Source organism: Papio anubis, chromosome 18 (assembly GCF_008728515.1).
Source record: "Papio anubis isolate 15944 chromosome 18, Panubis1.0, whole genome shotgun sequence".
Lineage (NCBI taxonomy): Eukaryota > Metazoa > Chordata > Mammalia > Primates > Cercopithecidae > Papio > Papio anubis.
In genome coordinates this window covers 69,131,489-69,151,469 of record NC_044993.1, presented here as the reverse complement: position 1 = coordinate 69,151,469, position 19,981 = coordinate 69,131,489, and the positions used below count along the sequence as shown (strand labels likewise).

At 48.4% G+C, this 19,981-nt stretch overlaps 1 protein-coding gene across 6 annotated transcripts in view; it reads right to left on the bottom strand.

Annotated features, from left to right (window-relative positions):
* Nucleotides 1–19,981, bottom strand: part of GLYR1 (glyoxylate reductase 1 homolog) — a 46,717-nt gene that overhangs the window by 4,732 nt on the left and 22,004 nt on the right. For 3 of the 6 annotated variants that reach the window (XR_004179860.1, XM_031658503.1, XM_031658502.1), the window contains 9 exons: nt 19,706–19,762; nt 18,033–18,083; nt 17,868–17,941; nt 13,357–13,456; nt 8,098–8,208; nt 7,318–7,419; nt 6,138–6,300; nt 5,674–5,853; nt 5,221–5,345 (listed from right to left, as the gene is read on the bottom strand). Coding sequence is in view for 4 of the 6 variants with exons in the window: in XM_031658503.1 (XP_031514363.1) it covers nt 5,221–5,345; nt 5,674–5,853; nt 6,138–6,300; nt 7,318–7,419; nt 8,098–8,208; nt 13,357–13,456; nt 17,868–17,941; nt 18,033–18,083; nt 19,706–19,762 (963 nt within the window). In the remaining 2 variants the exon portion in view is untranslated. The remainder of the gene's footprint in view (nt 1–5,220; nt 5,346–5,673; nt 5,854–6,137; nt 6,301–7,317; nt 7,420–8,097; nt 8,209–13,356; nt 13,457–17,867; nt 17,942–18,032; nt 18,084–19,705; nt 19,763–19,981) is intronic. The other 3 variants (XR_004179861.1, XM_031658504.1, XM_003916492.5) reach the window with 1 other exon arrangement.

Here is a 19,981-nt window from a genome sequence, read left to right as displayed (position 1 = left end):
TGTTGCCTGGTGGGTTTAAAACAAGGGCAGATGAGGCCTGGCGTGGTGGCTCACGCCTGTTATCCCAGTACTTTGGGAGGCCGAGGCAGGTGGATCACCTGAGGTCAGGAGTTCGAGACCAGCCTGACCAACATGGAGAAATCCCATCTCTACTAAAAATACAAAATTAGCCAGGTGCATGCCTGTAATCCCAGCTACTTGGGAGGCTGAGGCAGGAGAATTGCTTGAAGCTGGGAGGTGGAGGTTGTGGTGAGCCAAGATTGTGTCATTGCACTCCAGCCTGGGCAACAAGAGCAAAACTCTGTCTCAAAAAAAAAAATAAATAAATAAAACAAAGGCAGATGAAACACCCAGGACCCACCTATACCTCAGAGTGAGAGTTCTCACACCTGTGGTGCTTCTGCCCCCAGGAGATATCTGGTAATATCTGGAGACATTTTCTGTCACCCAAGGAGAACTATGTCACTGGCGTCTGGCAGGTGGGTTGCCCAACATCCTGCAGTGCTTGGATAGCCCCCACACACAGAATGACAGTAGTGCCGAGGTTGAGAAACCCTGCCTTAAAAGACGAGGGAGGGGGAAATAAATGCTTCTATGTGGTTGCAAAGTTTCTACATTTAACGGGAAATGGTACAAGATTATCTTTTTTTTTTTTCTTGAGACAGGGTCTTGCTCTGTTTCCCAGGCTGGAGTGCAGTGGTACGATCACAGCTCATTGCATCCTTGAACTCCCAGGCTCAAGCAATCCTCCTGCCTCACCTGCCTCAGCCTCCCAAGTAACTGGGAATAGGGTGCTTGCCACCACGCCCAGCTAGTTTTTGTATTTTTTTTTTGTACAGATGGGGGTCTCAAACTCCTAGGCTCAAACAATCCTGCCTCGACCTCCCAAAGTGCTAGGATTACAAGGATTACAAGTATGAGCCACCGTGCCTGGCAAGATTAACTCTATTTTAAGGATTTATATTGCAATCTGTAGAATAACCCTAAAAAATGAATGTAAAGAGGCAAAGTAAAAAAGAAAATAGATAAATGAAACTGGAATTCTTTTTTTTTTGAGATGGAGTCTCGCTCTGTTGCCCAGGCTAAAGTACAGTAGCGCAATCTCGGCTCACTGCAAGCTCCACCTCCTGGGTCCATGACATTCTCCTGCCTCAGCCTTCCAAGTAACTGGGACTATAGGCGCCCGCCACCACGCCCGGCTAATTTTTTTTTTTTTTGAGACGGAGTCTCGCTCTGTCACCCAGGCTGGAGTGCAGTGGCCGGATCTCAGCTCACTGCAAGCTCCGCCTCCTGGGTTTACGCCATTCTCCTGCCTCAGCCTCCCGAGTAGCTGGGACTACAGGCGCCTGCCACCTCGCCCGGCTAGGTTTTTTTTTTGTATTTTTAGTAGAGACGGGGTTTCACTGTGTTAGCCAGGATGGTCTCGATCTCCTGACCTCGTGATCCGCCCGCCTAGGCCTCCCAAAGTGCTGGGATTACAGGTGTGAGTCACCGCACCTGACCTCTTTTTTCTTTTTTGAGACGGAGTCTCGCTCTGTCACCCAGGCTGGAGTGCAATGGCACAATCTTGGCTCACTGCAACCTCCACCTTCCAGGTTCAAGAGATTCTCCTATCCCAGCCTCCCGAGTAGCTGGGATTACTGGTGCCCACCACTATGCCCGGCTAATTTTTGATATTTTTAGTAGAGACTGGGTTTCACCACATTGGCCAGGCTGATCTCGAACTCCTGACCTCAGGTGATCTGCCTGCCTCAGCCTCCCAAAGTGTTGAGATTATAGGCATGAGCCACCGTGCCCAGCCGAAACTGGAATTCTAAAAAGCAAGCAAGAAAGGAGGAACAAACAAAAGACAAAGGCAACAAACAGAAATCAAATGATAAAAACGCTAGCTCCAAATCAAACCACATATCAATACAACTACTAAAGGTCAATGCACCAGTTAACCTTAAGAACCTGACCTCTGAACTCCTAACAGTACAGAGCCTAAGCTCTGAACTGAAATGGCTGGAAAGCACCGAGCTGCACTGAGAAAGTAACCTAAAAACTCTGCTTCCAAGCCAATGAATCCTGCAGTCAGGGTGGAGGCAACCTGGAAGTCACTTCAAAGAGCAGCTTTCCCAGTGCAAGCCACATGAAACCCTTGGGAAATAACTATAGTCAGAAATGAGCTTTCAGCCGGGCGCGGTGGCTCAAGCCTGTAATCCCAGCACTTTGGGAGGCCGAGACGGGCGGATCACAAGGTCAGGAGATCGAGACCATCCTGGCTAACATGGTGAAACCCCGTCTCTACTAAAAATACAAAAAATTTAGCCGGCCATGGTAGCGGGTGCCTGTAGTCCCAGCTGCTCGGGAGGCTGAGGCAGGAGAATGGCTTGAAGCCGGGAGGCGGAGCTTGCAGTGAGCTGAGATCCGGCCACTGTACTCCAGCCTGGGAGACAGAGCGAGACTCCATGTCAAAAAAAAAAAAAAAAAAAAAGAAACGAGCTTTCATCAAAAAAGACTTATAAAATACATAAATACATGGGGAATTCTACTATCCAGAGAGAATCCACAGGTCGAATGAACAGGGGGGACTTGAAATAGTAATGTAATCTGAAAGAGTCATGAAATAAGTACTCTGAAATGTTGAAACAGACAAGAGACAGAAGTCAGAATTTAGGAACAAGGCTGCACGCGGTGGCTCACGCCTGTAATCCCAGCACTTTGGGAGGCCAAGGTGGGCGGATCACTTAAGGCCAGGAGTTTAAGTCCAGCCTGGCAAAATGGTAAAACCCTGTCTCTACTAAAAATACAAAAATTAGCCAGGTGTGGTGGTGCATGCCTGTGGTCCCAGCTACTCAGGAGGCTAAGGCAGGAGAATCACTTTAACCCAGAATGTGGGGGCTGCAGTGAACTGAGATCATGCCACTGCACTCCAGCCTGGAAAACAGAGTGAGATTCTGTCTCAAAAAAAAAAGAATTCAGGAATAGAGAATTACACTATGAAAAGCCAGGTGTCAACAGAACAGTACTGGCTGGGCGTGGTGGCTCACGCCTGTAATCCCAGCATTTAGGGAGGCTGAAGTGGGTGGATCATCTGAGGTCAGGAGTTTGAGACCAACCTGGCCACATGCGAAACCCCTATCTCTACTAAAAAACACAAAGGCCGGGCGCTGTGGCTCAGCCCTGCAATCCCAGCACTTTGGGAGGCCGAGACGGGCGGATCACGCAGGTCAGGAGATCGAGACCATCCTGGCTAACACAGTGAAACCCCGCCTCTACTAAAATACAAAAAAAATTAGCCGCATGGTGGTGGCGCCTCTGTGGTCCCAACTACTCGGGAGGCTGAGGCAGGAGAATGGCCTAAACCCGGGAGGCGGAGGCTTGCAGCCGAGATCGCTGGCCACTGCACTCCAGCCTGGGTGACAGAGCGAGACCTCACCAAAAAAAAAAAAAAAAAAAAAAAAAACACAAAAAAGTTAGGCCAGAGGTGGTGGCACCTGTAATCCCAGCCTGGGAGGCTGAGGTGAGGAGAATCGCTTGAACCCAAAAGATAGAGGGTTGCAACACGGGATATTGCACCATTGCACTCCAACTTGGGCAACAAGGGTCAAACTCTGTCTCAAATGAAAATAAATAGATTAAAATAGTGTATCAGCTGATAGTACTTGAAAAATACAGCTGCTGTTTCACAAAGTGTCATTTTTATTGTAATCATATGGTAAAGACAAATGTTTTTCAGTTGTTTTTTTTTTTTAGATTCAAATTCTATGAACATGAACTAAGAAAGTAGAACTTCTACCCTAAAAAACTTTTCAAAAGTGTATGTGAAGCTGGATACAGATATGCACGCCTGTAGTCCCAGCAACTCGGGAGGCTGAGGTGGGAGGATTGCTTGAGCCTAGGAGGTCAAGGCTGCAGTGAGCTATAATTGCACCACTGCTGAGACTGTCTCAAATATAAAAAAAGTGCATGTATAAGTGCTTAAAACGTCATTTGAAAAATGCTAATAGACATGCTAATTAAAAGGCAGATACCATCAAAATGGATACAAATTCAAGCCCCAATTACATACTGTCTATGAAAGACACAATTTAGACATAAATAAGAGAGGAAATGCATGGAAAAATATACATACCATGAAAACAGTAAGCCGGAGAAGGCTGTAGCCGCTTTCTTTTGCTTTTTTTTTTGAGATGGAGTCTCATTCTGTCACCCAGGCTGGAGTGCAGTGGTGCCATCTACGCTCACTGTAACCTCCTGCCTCCCAGTTTCACGCAATTCTCTGCCTCTGCCTCCCGTGTAGCTGAGATTACAGGTGCCTGCTACCACACCCAGCTAATTTTTTGTATTTTTAGTAGAGACGGGGTTTCAACATCTTGCTCAGGAGATGGAGACCATCCTGCCTAACGCAGTGGAACCCCAGCCTGGCCAACATAGTGAAACCTCATCTCTACTAAAAATACAAAAATCAGCTGTGTATGGTAGTGCATGCCTGTAATCCCAGATACTTGAGAGGCTGAGGCATGAGGCTGAGATCACACCCCTGCACTACAGCCCGGGCGACAGAGTGAGACTCTGTCTCGAAAAAAAGAAAAAGAACAAAGAAAAGCTAAACTAAGTAGAGGGAAGGGAATAAAAAAAGAAACTGGGCCAGGCACAGTGGCTCACGCCTGTAATCCCAGCACTTTGGGAGGCCGAGGCGGGCAGATCACGAGGTCAGGAGATCGAGACCATCCTGGCTAAGACGGTGAAATCCTGTCTCTACTAAAAATACAGAAAAAAAAAAAAAAAAAAAAGCCGGACGTGGTGGCAGGCCTCTGAGGTGACACAGCAAGACTGTCTCAAAAAAAAAAAAAGAAAAAGAAAAAGAAACTGAATGGTTGGGTGTGGTGGCTCATGCCTGTAATCTCAGCACTTTCGGAGGCCAAGGCAGGGCAGATCACCTGAGGTCAGGAGTTCGAGACCAGCCTGAACAACATAGAGAAACCCTGTCTCTGCTAAAAATACAAAAATTAGCCTGTGGTGGTGGGCACCTGTAATTCCAACTACTCAGGAGGCTGAGGTAGGAGAATTGCTTGAACTCAGGAGGCGGAGGTTACAGTGAGCCGAGATAGCGCCAGTGCACCCCAGCCTGGACTCCAACACACACAAAAAAAAAAAAAAAAAAAGAAAAAAAGAAAGAAAAAGAAACTGAAGGGCCTTGGGACTTGGGCCACACCCTCTGTCAAGCTACGCTACCTCGTTTGCTGCAGCTGCCATGGGAGTCGGATGGTTGACCGCATCACCCAGTGCAATGGCTAAGCGGAGATCCTTCTGAATGTATTTCAGGTAGAAATCAGGTTTAAAGTTGCCTTGCAGGATATCTGAGGAGAAAAAGCCAGTATCAGATAAAAGCCAAGGACCTGAAATTAAAAGCCACCTACAGTCCATCAGGTGTCAATACCTAAAACGTATTCAAGGCTCTGTTCCACACAGCCTAGGCCTCACGGCCTCTCCCACACCCTTAGATACCTGAGGGCTGGCGCTCCCAGCCTATATTCCCAAATCCTGCCCACTGTGTTTCTGAACCTCCTCTGGCCAGGGTCAGGGACTGACTAGAGAGGGGCATCTTTCACGCTCACTGAACCCCTGACGTAGTCCCCTGTTCTAATCAAACACCAAATGCAAGAAGAGGGACCAAAGGCAACTCACTTTGGCACTTCTGGTCCAGGAAGATGCTGGCCAACTGTCCCTGATTGAGGATGTCCAAGAGTGTCTGCTGGGACTGGCCTGTCACCTGGGCCAGGGTCAGCCCCTCGGCGATAGTGGCCATGAAGCTCCCTTGGACCATGTTCACGATCAGCATCATCTTGGCTGCGTTGCCCACTTCACCTGCCCAGGGCAAAGACTCACGGTCACAGCCCAAGAATGCCACAGACAGGGCTTCTCTGCCCACGCTCACCTCTGCTCAGACCCACCTCTCTCCAGGGGAGGCCCCCTTCACCTGCCCCCGACAGACTGGGCTCTTCCTCCTTCCACGCACTGACTATGCAGGTGAAAGGAAACCTTCCCTGGGGCCCCCGGCAGAAAGGCCGTGTGGGACTGACGCTGTCATCAGTGTGACACAGAGGAGATGTGGCCCCAGGCTCCAGGCCTGACGGGTGCAGGCGTGTTACCTAGGAAGAAGGAGGTCTTCCCCATCGCCTGGAAGCAGCTGCTGCAGTCCTCGTATAAGCCCCTGTCTCCAGCCGCTAAGATCACCAACATCCCGTCATTAGACAGCTGCTGATTCCCTGAGACGGGGGCTTCCAGAAAGCGCCCCCCCCTGGACACAATCACCTGGAAAGAAAAGTCACAGCTTCTGGAGGCCTCCTCTCTCCCAGCGCTCTCTGGGCAGGACACAGGGAGTGTTGCTGAGTGGCCACGGCTGCTCATCACACCTTCCAGAGCTGGAGAAGACGGCCACCCATACCAAGGTTCTACAGCTGACTCCTGAACTCAGGAGCTAACCATGTGCAGGTCAGACAGGCCGAATCACAGCAGTGATGAGACGCTGGGGTCTCCACACAGGCATCCAACTGACTTGGAATTTCTTTCTTTCTTTTTTTTTTTGAGACACAGTCTTGCTCTGTCGCCCAGGCTGGAGTGCAGTGGCGCGATCTCAGCTCACTGCAAGCTCCGCCTCCTGGGTTTACGCCATTCTCCTGCATCAGCCTCCTGAGCAGCTGGGACTACAGGCACCCGCCATCACACCTGGCTAATTTTTTTGTATTTTTAGTAGAGACGGGGTTTCACTGCGTTAGCCAGAATGGTCTCAATCTCCTGACCTCATGATCCGCCTGCCTCAGCCTCCCAAAGTGCTGGGATTACAGGTGTGAGCCACCATGCCCGGCCCGGAATTTCTTAGAGACCAACTAGAACCTGATGCGACCATGTCAATGGCTTGGCTGAACACACAACTCCCCTGTGGATGCTGCCCTCCCCTCAGAACATGTGGGTCCCAACTCCCACTCCCTTATTTGGGCCAGATGCTCGGGGACGAGGGATGCTTTGCCAGTGCCAAATGCAGACAGCTGCTCAAACCCCAATGCCAAGCGGGCGGCCTGGGTTGCTTCTCAACATAAGGCTGGCAGCTCCAGGACTTGATGCCCATCCCAGCCATGCAGCAACTGCCCATGGCTGTTCAGACTAGCTGCGGTTTAAAGGTGGAGCACGGGATAGGCTAGTCCCAAGGCTACTCGCCTCTCCTCTTCCCTCTCTGGCATTGGCTCTAGAGTAACTGCCCATTCTTGTAAGCCTGGGTCTTGGGCTCTGATAGAAAAGATGCTGGAGAGCCAGCCCGAGGAAGGCTGCTACCTGGGCCAGCTCAGTGACTGTGTCAGCGTCCACTGTTGACATGTCCACGTAGCACTTCCCAGGGCGGATCCCTTGCAGCACACCACTGGGGCCCAGCACCAGCTGTGGGGACATAAGGGAGAAGCAATAGCCCAGGCTCCCAGGCAGATGCTCAGGAGCCCTACAGACCTCAGATCAGAATCCTGCTGCTGTTTTGGCTCATTTCCTGATTTCTATCAAGCTGAAAAGGGAAGAACAATGAAATAAGCAAGGGATAGAAAAGTACTTCCTGCATGTTCCCATTTATCTTTAAAAAGAATATACGTGAGTGTGTGCATTTCTTTTTATTAAAAAGAAACCCATTTAAAAGAATGGTTTATTTTGGGGGCTTCTTTGGATTTACTTGGATTAGGCTAGTCACCAGTTTAACAAGATGACTACCGCACTTGAACTTGTAAAATATACAAATACAGCGACAGCTAAATATAGAAACCTGGCACCTGGACTAAAGGCACACTCAGTCCCAAAGCTTCCAGTTCAACAAGAACACATGAAGCCTGTTCAAGACGAATTTCAGCACAGACTCCAAGGGCCCTAGTAGTATTCATTCTTTGATCGGAATTAAAGGAAGTCTGTATTCAATTAATGCAAACACCCTTCACAATGGGAAATGGCCCCTCATGGGAAATTCAGCCCCCCACATGTGGACACTCACTTGGTGTGCAGGGGAGGAGGGGAGGAGGCCAGCCAGCAATCCTGGCTGTGACCCGGAGTCGCTGAGGGGAGGGAGGGGGTCCTTACGTCCTTGGCCGCCTTGGGATCCGACACGCAGGCGAAAGTGATGTCGCAGGTTGAAACGACTTCAGCGGGGGTTCTTCCCAGACGGGCCCCCTCCTGGATGAACAAATCACACTGCAAAAGTCACAGATCCTAACGTGAGCTGCAGGCAGTGCACAACAAACATGCCAGCCAGGCCAGAGAAGCGCTGACCAGGCCTCCTGGCAGGCCTCCCAAGGCAGGAGGCTGAGGCCGGGAGCCTGGGTCATGGAGACAGGTGCCAACTTTTGATGAAGTGCACGGGGCCTTTTACCAGCCATCTTCAGTTTTTGCGTGACAGGTGCCTAGGATGATGCACTACTTCACAAGTGTCTGCTGAAGGTGTGCTGTTTCAAGAATGGGATGTGAGCAGTACCTGTCCCCAGCCCCTGCTGTGCTGTCCTGGCTGTGGCCTTGAGCTATCAACACTTTGCTGGGAACGTGGGGCTGTGGCTGGGACCCTTCCGCCTGGTGGCCATTACTTTTTGGGATGTTTCTCAACACTGTTGTCAGGTTAATAAGACTTCTGGAAGTGTCTAAAAGCACTAACATTTTGGCTTTTTTTTTTTTTTTGAGACAAGGTTTTGCTCTGTCACCCACGCTGGAGCACAGTGGTGCAATCATGGCTCGTTGCAGCCTCAACCTCCTGGACTCAAGTGATCCTCCTGCCTAAGCCTCCTGAATAGCTGGGACTACAGGTGCATGCCCCATGCTTGATTTTCTTCTTCTTCTTCTTTTTTTTTTTTTTTTTTTTTGTAGAGACAGGGTTTCACCATGTTGCCCAGGCTGGATGGGCCTACTATTTTATATCAAACTTTTAATAATTTTATGATTCACATTTATCTATATTATCTTTCATAATTCTGGCATAATTATGGTTTATAGTGGTTGACTGCAGAACACTTCACTGAGAAACATACTATGATTTACCTAATGGCTCACCTGCAGTTTGACACTTAGCCCGCTTTCAATTGTAAAGTGATATCAACAAACACCTTTACGTACAAAACTTTTCTGTTTTAAATTTAGGTCTCCACAAGTAAAATAAAACAGGTTCTAAAACAGTTTTAAGGCTCTTAACAAATGTAGACAGATGACTTCCCAATTAGACTACGTCACTTCATAAAGAGCACCAGCAATATCTCCTGTTATGCCAGTGCCGAGTGTGTAATTTAAAAACTACAAATAAGGGCCCATAAATATATGTAAAATTCTTCCTACCTGATCATTTAACCAGTCAAAAAAGGCAACTTTTTGTTTGATATATTTTAATTACTCCTGATTACTGAATCTTTTTTATGCCTTTGTTTCCTCTTTTGTGAGCAATTTTTTTGTCTTTTTTTTTTTTCTGAGACAGGGTCTTGCTGCTGCCTACGTGATTGCAGTGGTATGATCACAGCTCACTGCAGCCTCTACCTCCTGGGCCCAAGAGATCTTCTAGCCTCAACCTCCCAAGCAGCTGGGACTATAGGGAGGTGCCAGCTCACTCGGCTAATATTTTATTTTTTGTAGAGATGGAGTCTATGTTGTCCAGACTGGTCTCAAATTCCTGGACTCAAGCAATCCTCTTCCCTCAGCCTCCCATGGTGTTAGGATTATAGGTGTGAGCCTATTCTCACATCTAAAATTAGGAGCACCCTGCTAATTTTTTTGTCTTAATTATCAAACTATGTGTTTAATAAAATCAACGTATTACCCTTCTATCGTATTTGCTGCAAGTACTTCTAGTTGGTATCCTTTCAATTTTGTTTATTTTTTGTTGTTGGGGAGTATTATCGAAAAAAAATCAACTGATCTTCTTGTGTGATCTTTATTGTTTCTAGATTACAAAGATCTATGTTAATATTTATTTTCTTCTGGTTTTCTTTTAAAAAATTAATTCTAGGCCAGGCACAGTGGCTCATGCTTGTAATCCCAGCACTTTGGGAGGCCGAGGCGGGTGGATCACCTGAGGTCAGAAGTTCGAGGCCGGGCGCGGTGGCTCACGCCTGTAATCCCAGCACTTTGGGAGGCCGAGGCGGGCGGATCACAAAGTCAGGAGATCAAGACCATCCTGGCTAACACAGTGAAACCCCGTCTCTACTAAAAATACAAAAAAGTTAGCCGGGCGTACTGGCAGGCGCCTGTAGTCCCAGCTACTCGGGAGGCTGAGGCAGGAGAATGGCGTGAACCCGGGAGGCAGAGCTTGCAGTGAGCTGAGATCACGCCACTGCACTCCAGCCTGGGCGGCGGATCGAGACTCTGTCTCAAAAAAAAAAAAAAAAAAAGAAGTTCGAGACCAGCCTGGCTAACATGGTGAAACCCCGTGTCCACTAAAAAAACCCAAAAAATTAGCTGGATGTGGTGGCGCACGCCTGTAATCCCAGCTACTGGGGAGGCTGAGGCAGGAGAACCACTTGAACCAGGGAGGCGGAGGTTGCAGTGAGCCGAGATTGTACCATTTTTTTCTTTGCAGATGGAGTCTTGCTCTGTCAACGGGCTGGAGTGCAGTGACACGATCTCAGCTCACTGCAACCTCCGCCTCCCGCGTTCAAGCAATTCTCCTGCCTCAGCCTCCTGAGTAGCTGGGACTACAGCTGTGTGTCACCACGCCCAGCTAATTTTTGTATTTTTAGTAGAGACAGGATTTCACTATGTTGGCTAGGATGGTCTCGATCTCCTGACCTTGTGATCCGTCCGCCTTGGCCTCCCAAAGTGCTGGGATGACAGGTTTAAGACACCGTGCCCGGCCGAGATTGCACCATTGCACTTCAGCTTGGGCAACAAGAGTGAAACTCTTATCTCAAAAAAAAAAAATTAATTCCGTAGTTAACTTGGGATATATTAGTATGTGGTAGGAAGTAGGATCAGTATTTTCCCAAACTTCTAATTAGTTGTTCAGAACCAAACTCACTGACCAGCCCTTTATTATATCTCACTGATCAGAGGCTGTCCCAGGCTGCCCAGTCCTCACAGAGCCTGGTGTTCCCTGCGGCCTTTTAGTAACATAGCGTTACATCATGTCATCACCTTTGCTTGGGAGGGTCCTCCTCATTACTCTCTCTTCTGAAAATCCAAACTATGTTTCCTGCTATTCTAAGAGAACCAGTGAATCATTTTTACCAAAAGTCTTTTAGAAATTCCATGGGAATATCATAGGATTAAATGGCTTTTTAAAGATAATCTTTACTAAATATGTACTCTAGATTTCCTGGTTACCCTACCCTCTGGCAGTAGCAGGGTCTCAGAAGGATATCGTAATCTCAAAATACCCTGCCAATGGGGCCTTTGAGATCCCACTCCTGATACGCCCTCATAGTGCCAACCAAATGCCCAGCACCTGAAGCCCAAGTATCTGAGTGTATCCTTAGTGCCTGTCTCCTCCAGACCCCTTCACCTCTCTAACCACTTCCCTGTTATTCTTGAAAAGAACATCATTCCAGTGAGGTGAATTTTTACTTTGTTTAGAATATTTTAAGTTTAAATCATCAGTTCCAATACTCCCTTCAGCAATCACACCTCCTTCCAGCTCTTATCGCTGCTGTACTGTTTGTTCACAGGGCTCCCAGCAGCACCTTCCTGTGCACACATGGGCATGCCCACACCTTTCACAAACACATGCTCAACCATACCATGTGCATTGATTATTATTTTTTTTTTTAGGCCAGGCGTGGTGGCTCATGCCTGTAATCCTGGCACTTCGGGAGGCTGAGGCAGGCGGATCACCTGGGGTCAAGAGTGAGACCAAAAAAAAAAAAAAAAAAAAAAAGAGTTTGAGACCAGTCTGGCCAACATGGCGAAACCCCATCTCTACTAAAAATACAAAAATTAGCTGGTTGTGGTGGTGGGTGCCTGTAATCCCAGCTACTTAGGAGGCTGAGGCAGGAGGATTGCTTGAACCCGGGAGGCAGAGGCTACAGTGAGCTGAGATTGTGCTACTGCACTCCAGCCTGGGCAACAGAGCAAGACTGTTTAACAAAAAAAAAAAAAAAAACATATATATATATTTTAATAGAAATTGAGATGGGGTCTTGCCATGTTGCCCAGGCTGGTCTCTAACTCATAAGCGCAAGTGATCCCCCTGCCTTGGCCCCCCAAAGTGCTGGGATTACATGTGTGAGCCACCACACCTGGTCATCTTAAGAGGCTGGAAGTTTTTAGTCTCTCTTCCTTTGTTCCATGCAGGAGTACAGTGCTTTAGTTTTCTGTTTTCAGGCCATGGCTTTTCATCTTTTCTCAGAGGAGAACTTGGTGGGAGCTGTTGCCTCTCTCCATTATAAAAAGTGATCATTCATGGATTTGGAATTCCATCTCTGGGCATGCAGACCTTTTGAAGCCATGGACCACCACCTCAGGTTGAGAACTTCTAAACTCATGCTGTCTAATATGGTAGCCACTAGCCACATGAGACTATTTAAATTTTAATTTAAATGAAATAAAAATTCAATTCTTCAGCTGTACTAGACAACTTCATGTTGTCAATGTTTAATACCCTCGTGTGGATAGACAGTGGTTACTGCACTGGACGGCACAGATACGAAACACTGCTATCACTGCACAACGCTCCAGTGCACAGAACACCACACAGCCGCTAAAAAGAACCAAGTGGATCTATCCATAGGCTCTGTGTGAATGACACTCACTGTATGTGTGTATGTTCACATAGGCATGGAAACAAGAATGTAAAACCTAACACAAGCTATGTTAGGTAACAGCAGAGGGGGGGATTTTTCCTTCATTTTTTACCCCCTGGGTATTTTTAAATGTTTAGTTTTTATTTATTATTAATTTATTATTTTGAGATGGAGTCTCGCTCTGTCACCCAGGCTGGAGTACAGTGGCACGATCTCGGCTCACTGTAAGCTCCACTTCCTGGGCTCATGGCATTCTCCTGCCTCAGCCTCCGGAGCAGCTGGGACTACAGGCGCCCGCCACCACGCCTGGCTAATTTTTTTTTTTTGTACTTTTAGTAGAGACGGGGTTTCACCGTGTTAGCCAGGATGGTCTCAATCTCCTGACCTTGTGATCCACCCGCCTCAGCATCCCAAAGTGCTGGGATTATAGGCATGAGCCACTGCGCCCAACAAATGTTTAGTTTTTATAATAACATTCTAAGTTTAGGCATCTATATCTCTACCTGCCTGGAGTAAAAGCTTGGCTTCTATTCTACTGCATGCAGAACGCTGAGACAACAGGGGGAGATGTCCACCCTTAGGGTTACCCCAGACTCCCCCAACCCAACAGGCACCACCCCTGAATGCTTACTTTCTCTGCAGTGCGGTTCCAGACAGTCACTGTGTGACCCATTTTTAGCAAGTTGGAGACGATTCCACTTCCCATGAGACCAAGGCCCAAAAATCCTATCCTGAAACAGACAGAGACTGTTGAGTTCAGGGTGGAGCGGGAGGGTCAAGGTGATGATGAGTCCATGCAGCACAAGGCTTAGGGTGGAGAACTCAGACCACCAGAAACCGCAGTGTGCCAATCTACCTGCAGAGCCAGGGGCTTCATGCACATGGGTCTTTTCCTATGCCATGGTCTAAAGGTGTCCCAGGACGTAAACAGGCATTTTGAAACCCCTGACTGTCACAGAAAAAAGTATGATGTGTATGGTTCAGGGCCAGTCTCCCAGGGCAAAGTCCCCTTGTTGCCTTTTTTTTTTTGAGACAGCCTCACTCTGTTCCAGGCTGGAGTGTAGTGGCACAAACTTGGCTCACTGCAACCTCTGCCTCCTGGGTTCAAGCGATTCTCCTGCCTCAGCTTTCCGAGTAGCTGGGATTACAGGCGTGCACCACCATGCCCGGTTTATTTTTGTATTTTTAGTAGAGACAGGGTTTCACTATGTTGAACTCCTGACCTTGTGAACTGCCCGCCTCAGTCTTTCAAAGTGCTGGGATTACAGGCGTGAGCCACCGCGCCCGGCCTCTTGTTGCTTTGATAGAGGGTTTGAGCTCACAGTGCCATAATAGTAAGAAAGCGGACATCTGTCTTTGGCCCTTGAAGTGGCTTCCCAATCAGCCATCTTGAGCACTAGGCTTGATACCACTTTACTTTTTTTTTATTTTTATTTTTTGAGATGCAGTCTCACTCTGTCGCCCAGGCTGGCGTGCAGTGGTGCGATCTCGGCTCACTGCAACCTCCACCCTCTCTGAGTCCAAGCGATTCTCCTGCCTCAGCCTCCTGAGTAGTTAGGATTATAGGCATCTGCCACTGCGCCCAACTAATTTTGTCTGTGTGTGTGTGTGTGTGTTTTAGTAGAGATGGGGTGTCACCATCTTGGCCAGGCTGGTCTTGAACTCCCGACCTCGTGATCCACCCGCCTCTGCCTCTCAAAGTGCTGGGATGACAGGTGTCAGCCACCAGGCCCGGCCTCATACTTTACTTATTTTTTGAGATAGTGTCTTGTTCTGTTGCCCAGGCTGCAGTGCAGTGGTGCAATCATGGCTCACTGCAGCCTCGACCTCCTGGGCTCAAGCAATCCTTCCCCCTCAGCCTCCTGGGTAGCTGAGACTACAGGCATGCGTCACCACACCTAGTTTTTTGTGAAGACGGGCTTTTGCCATGTTACCCAGGCTGGTCTTGGACTCCTGGGCTTAAGGGATCCGCCTACTTCAGCCTCACAAAGTGCTGGGGTTGCAGGTGTGAGCCACTGTACCCGGCCCTGGATACTTCTAACAGGATCCACCACAAGTCACTGAAGCACTGTGTTTAGAGCCAGGCAACTTCCTTGACTGCATGAACCAGGACAGCAATTTTCACCTCTCTTTCCCAACTTCAATTCTCCACCCACACCCTACCTTTCCAGTCTTCCTGTTATCAACAGAGTGGGCCTTGCCTCTCCTCTCCAAAGCTAAGTCCTTCACCTGAGCTTGGAACCCAATCTGTCCCAGTCCACAAATCCCTCTCCCTATGCCTGCCTTCCCCTAAACCTCTCACCACTCCCCCAGCCCCTCCTTCCACAGGTCCTTCCCGATCCTTGTGACAGAAGCACTCCTTGGCCAGTCTCCTCCACACACATTCACATACTCTGCCTACTCCTTCCTGCAACCCTGAGAGCTGGGGGCTGGCCGCCACTACTGCTATTTCGACATGCTTTTACAGGTGACTTTTAGCTTGCCCAAGTGTCTTTTCTTGGTTCTTATACTTCTTTACCTCTCTTTGCATGTGACAATGGTGCTAAAGAATGCCTCTTTCCTCGTTTCTGATCATATCATGTTCTTGTTTTGTAGTTTTTAATTTTATTTATTCATTTATTTATTTTTTGAGAAGGAGTCTCACTTTGTCTCCCAGGCTGGAATGCGGTGGTGCGATCTCTGCTCACTGCAAGCTCCGCCTCCCGGGTTCACGCCATTCTCCTGCCTCAGCCTCCCGAGTAGCTGGGACTACAGGCGCCCGCCAACACGCCTGGCTAATTTTTTGTATTTCTAGTAGAGATGGGGTTTCACCGTGTTAGCCAGGATGGTCTCGATCTCCTGACCTCGTGATCCGCCCGCCTCAGCCTCCCAAAGTGCTGGGATTACAGGCGTGAGCCACCGCGCCCGGCCAATTTTATTTATTTAAAAAGAGAGATGGAGGGCTCTTGCTGTGTTGGCCAGGTTGGTCTTGAACTTTTGGTATCAAGCAATCCTCTCACCTCAGCCTCCCAAAGTGCTAGGATTATGGGGCGTGAGCCACTGCACCCAGCCTTTTTTCTTTTTTTAGACAGCATTTTGCTGTCTCCCAGGCTGGAGTGCAGGGGTGTGATCACAGCTCACCGCAGCCTCAAACTCCTGGGCTCAAGTGATCCTTCCACCTCAGTCCACCTGAGCAGCTAGGACTATAGGTGTGTGCCGCCATGCCTGGCTAAGTTTTAAAACTTTTTGTAGAGATGGGGTCTTGCTGTATTTCCTATGCTGCTCATGAACTCCTGGCCTCAAGGGATCCTTCTGCTTTGGTCTCTTAAAGTGTGGGGATTACAAGGATGAGCTACTGTGCTTGGCCATGTTTTCAATTCAGGCTTTCTCTGAGTGCTGGAGGTCCCCTGCAGCTCCTCCACTTTGACCCCCTCATTCTTTCCATAATTTTGGTCTTCTGGAACCATCTCTACAAATGGGCCCCTAATCTCTGCTGGAATATTAGCTGCTCACATTCTCCCTGTCCCAGACTGCATTAAGTAATCTGAGTCACATGTTGAAAAAGGAACTCACCACCTTTCTCACCAAAACAGACCTCCTTGCTAACTGCTTCAAGTTGCGACTTAAAAATAAGGAGGTATCTTTTTGTCACTCATTATTTGGTTAGTGCAATAATCCCTCATGATTCTAAATTATGACAGGTGAATTCCCTTTCCTTTCATGGTGTTCTAGGAAGTCCAGTAGACCCGGGATGAAGTTTCCGGATTTTTCTTTTTTTTTTTTAGACAGAGTCTCGTTCTGTTGCCCAGGCTGGAGTGCAGTGGTGTGATCTCGGCTCACTGCAACCTCCACCTCCCGGGTTCAAGCGATTCTCCCGCCTCACCCTCCCAAATAGCTGGGATTAAAGGCACCCGTTATCATGCCCGGCTAATTTTTGTAGAGACGGGGTTTCACCATGTTGGCCAGGCTGGTCTTGAATTGCTGACCTCAGGTGATCGGCCCATCTTGGCCTCCCAAAGTGCTGGGAGTCAAACAGCCGTGAGCTACCACGCCTGGTCAAGGTTCTGGATTTTTAAGATGGCAACTGAGAGTCCTTCACACTGTGTCTCAGATAAGTTGGAAATGTGGATTAAGGTGGGTTGGGTAACAACAAACTGGCTGGTTCTGATGCTGGCTTCATACTCTTTACTACAAGTTTGACTAATGGGCCAATAAATGTGTTGGGTAAAGACATCAGCATTCTGTCCTCAGCCCCATCCTGGTCACATTTTTACTATTATTTAACACAATCCTCCTCCCCCTTTGTTTGCACCTAATATGCCCTTATCTCCTCCACTCTACAGAGGCAAGTTCACCAAAACTAACTGGTAGAATTAGTGATTTCGACAGTACAAAAACGTCAAGTAAAAGATGCACTGTTTTTAGTCTGGGGAAGACCATGTGAAAGGTACAAACTGGAAACTGACTTCAGCTAACTTGCTCCAGAGAACATGTTTTCTTAGAAAAGATATCTTTTTGCCAACAAGACTCTGTGGAGGGGACAGGCCTACAGAGCAGGCACGGAGGCAAGGCTGGGTGCAAGTTGGGTCTGGGAGCAAGTCCAGAATCACTCCACCCACACTGGGCAGGGTGCAGGACAGCCAGCAGGTGCCCAGTGAGGACCCCTAAGCACCTTCATTTCTCTTCCCCCATCTGCCCCAACATGGCCAATTTTGGGGCTTCATAATGATTCTACTCAGCCAGTGGTTCTCACAGTGTAGCTCTGACCAGCAGCAGCAGTACACCTGGGAACCGGTTAAAAATACAAACTCTTGGGCCCCACCCGGACATACTGACTGAGAAGCCACCTTCCAGGTGACTGTGAAGCACAGGAAAGTCTGAGAACCACTAAGCCAAGTGCTCCTTGGCTCCTGAGTTCTGGAGCCAAAAAAAATCCCTCAGCTTATGCCCAAGGGAAACTTGACCATAGATTTATACAGCTTCTGACTCCTATGAGTCAAACTGCTCCTACCATTGTCAATAAAAGTTACAACGTCCCCCGCCCTTTCCATTCAATGCCAGCAATGGCTAGGACACAACCCTTAAAGAACCCCCCTGGGATCAACTTCCCCCCATCCTCAGCAGAACCAGAGCCACTGGAAGCCTTTTCATCAAAGGTCCTACTTTTTGTCTGTGGGTGTGATGCTGCCATTCACGGCTGTGCTGTCAGCTGCCTGGATGGAGGTGGAGCCAGTTTCCTACGGACAGGAAGCACATCAATAAGTCAGTCAGCCTGCAGTTTAAGGACCCAGGTGAAAATTAAAATGGGGAGGCATGGAGCCTACGTACCTCTTCACATATTTTCAACTTCTTAGTGATTGCCTGGTAACAGACAGCTGGCTAATGGAGGAGGAGGAAAGAGACTACTTATTCAACTGCAAGCTTAACCAGTCTTCATAATAATCCCCTCAAAGGTTAGACCCAAAGTGGGAAGTTAACATCAAATATTTGTTTTATACTTAAGTGAACTCCAAATTTTACACCAGAAAGTTCATACACATTACCTCATTCAAGTCCCCATGCAATTCTACAAGTTCTTTTTGCTGACCATGGTGTTGAGAATAAGAGTCATAAGCTTGGAACCCACATCTATCCAACTCCAAAGCCACAAACTCTCATGAGAACCTAGCATGGCTCAGTCTACCCCATAACCTTGCAGACCTTGGGAGAGCTTCCCTCTGCATCCGCAGGACTTGGAGACTATCTCTTGGAGTGAGCTTCAAGATGTGTCTGCCATGCAATTTCATGGGGAGCTGACAGCTTACGATGTTTGCTTTCTGCCCTAAACTCTAAAGATCACTGTGAAAGTCTCAACTGCACAGCTGGCTGAATTTTAAATGCTCTTTTTGGGATATCTATCTATCTATCTATCTGAGATGGAGTCTCACTCTGTTGTCCAGGATGGAGTGTAGTGGCACGATCTTGGCTCGCTGCAACCTCTCCCTCCTGGGTTCAAGTGATTCTACTCCCTGTCTCCCAAGTAGCTGGGATTACAGGCGCGCACCACCACGCCCAGCTAATTTTTGTATTTTCAGTAGAGATGGGGTTTCACCATGTTGGCCAGGCTGGTCTTGAACTCCTGACCTCAGGTGATCCACCTGCCTTGGCCTCCCAAAGTGCTGGGATTACAGGCATGAGCCACTATGCTTGGCCTTTGGGTTTATTTATTTATTTTGAGATGGAGTCTTGCTCTGTCACCTAGGCTGGATTGCACTGATGCGATCTTGGCTTACTGCAACCTCCACCTCCCGGGTTCAAGCAATTCTCCTGCCTCAGCCTCCTGAGTAGCTAGGATTGCAGGCATGCACCACCACGCACAGCTAATTTTTGTATTTTTAGTAGAGACGGGGTTTCACCATGTTGGTCAGGCTGGTCTTGAATTCCTAACTTCGTGATCCACCTGCCTCGGCCTCCCAAAGTGCTGGGATTACAGGAGTGAGCCACCATGCCCGGCCTGGGTTTATTTTTAATCTTAATAATGCTTGGGTCATGGCCGGGCGCGGTGGCTCAAGCCTGTAATCCCAGCACTTTGGGAGGCTGAGACGGGCGGATCACGAGGTCAGGAGATCGAGACCATCCTGGCTAACACAGTGAAACCTCGTCTCTACTAAAAATACAAAAACTTAGCCGGGCGAGGTGGCGGGCGCCTGTAGTCCCAGCTACTCGGGAGGCTGAGGCAGGAGAATGGCGTAAACCCGGGAGGCGGAGCTTGCAGTGAGCTGAGATCCGGCCACGGCACTCCAGCCTGGGTGACAGAGCGAGACTCCGTCTAAAAAAAAAAAAAAAAAAAAAAAAATAATGCTTGGGTCATTAGTGGGCCCATACTAGGGCTTCTGGGCTAGTTGTTCTGGGCAATACACCAGCAGAGCCTAACTTTTCAGGTGGCTGGGCCAGGACCCTGTGGAGGAGCACTCCTTGGCCAGCCCCTGACCAAGGGCCAAGAGCCTCAAAGGGCAACTCACCTTCTCTGTTTGGCTTAGCAGGAAATGATGGAAATGAGGATCTGCATCTTTAACAGGCTGAAACCAGAAAACAATGAAATAAAACCAGTACCTGCCACCAAAGGTCACTTCCTTCTCCCTGGTAACCGGACTCCCCTCTGGCTGGAACACCTCTGGATTCTGGTCTCTTTTTCACAATTGTCTGGAAATTCTTTTCCCATTTTGGCCTAAGCCTTTTTATAAACAAGCCCCATTCCAGCTAGAGGAAAACTGGCTTTAAAGTGGAAAAGAATAGAT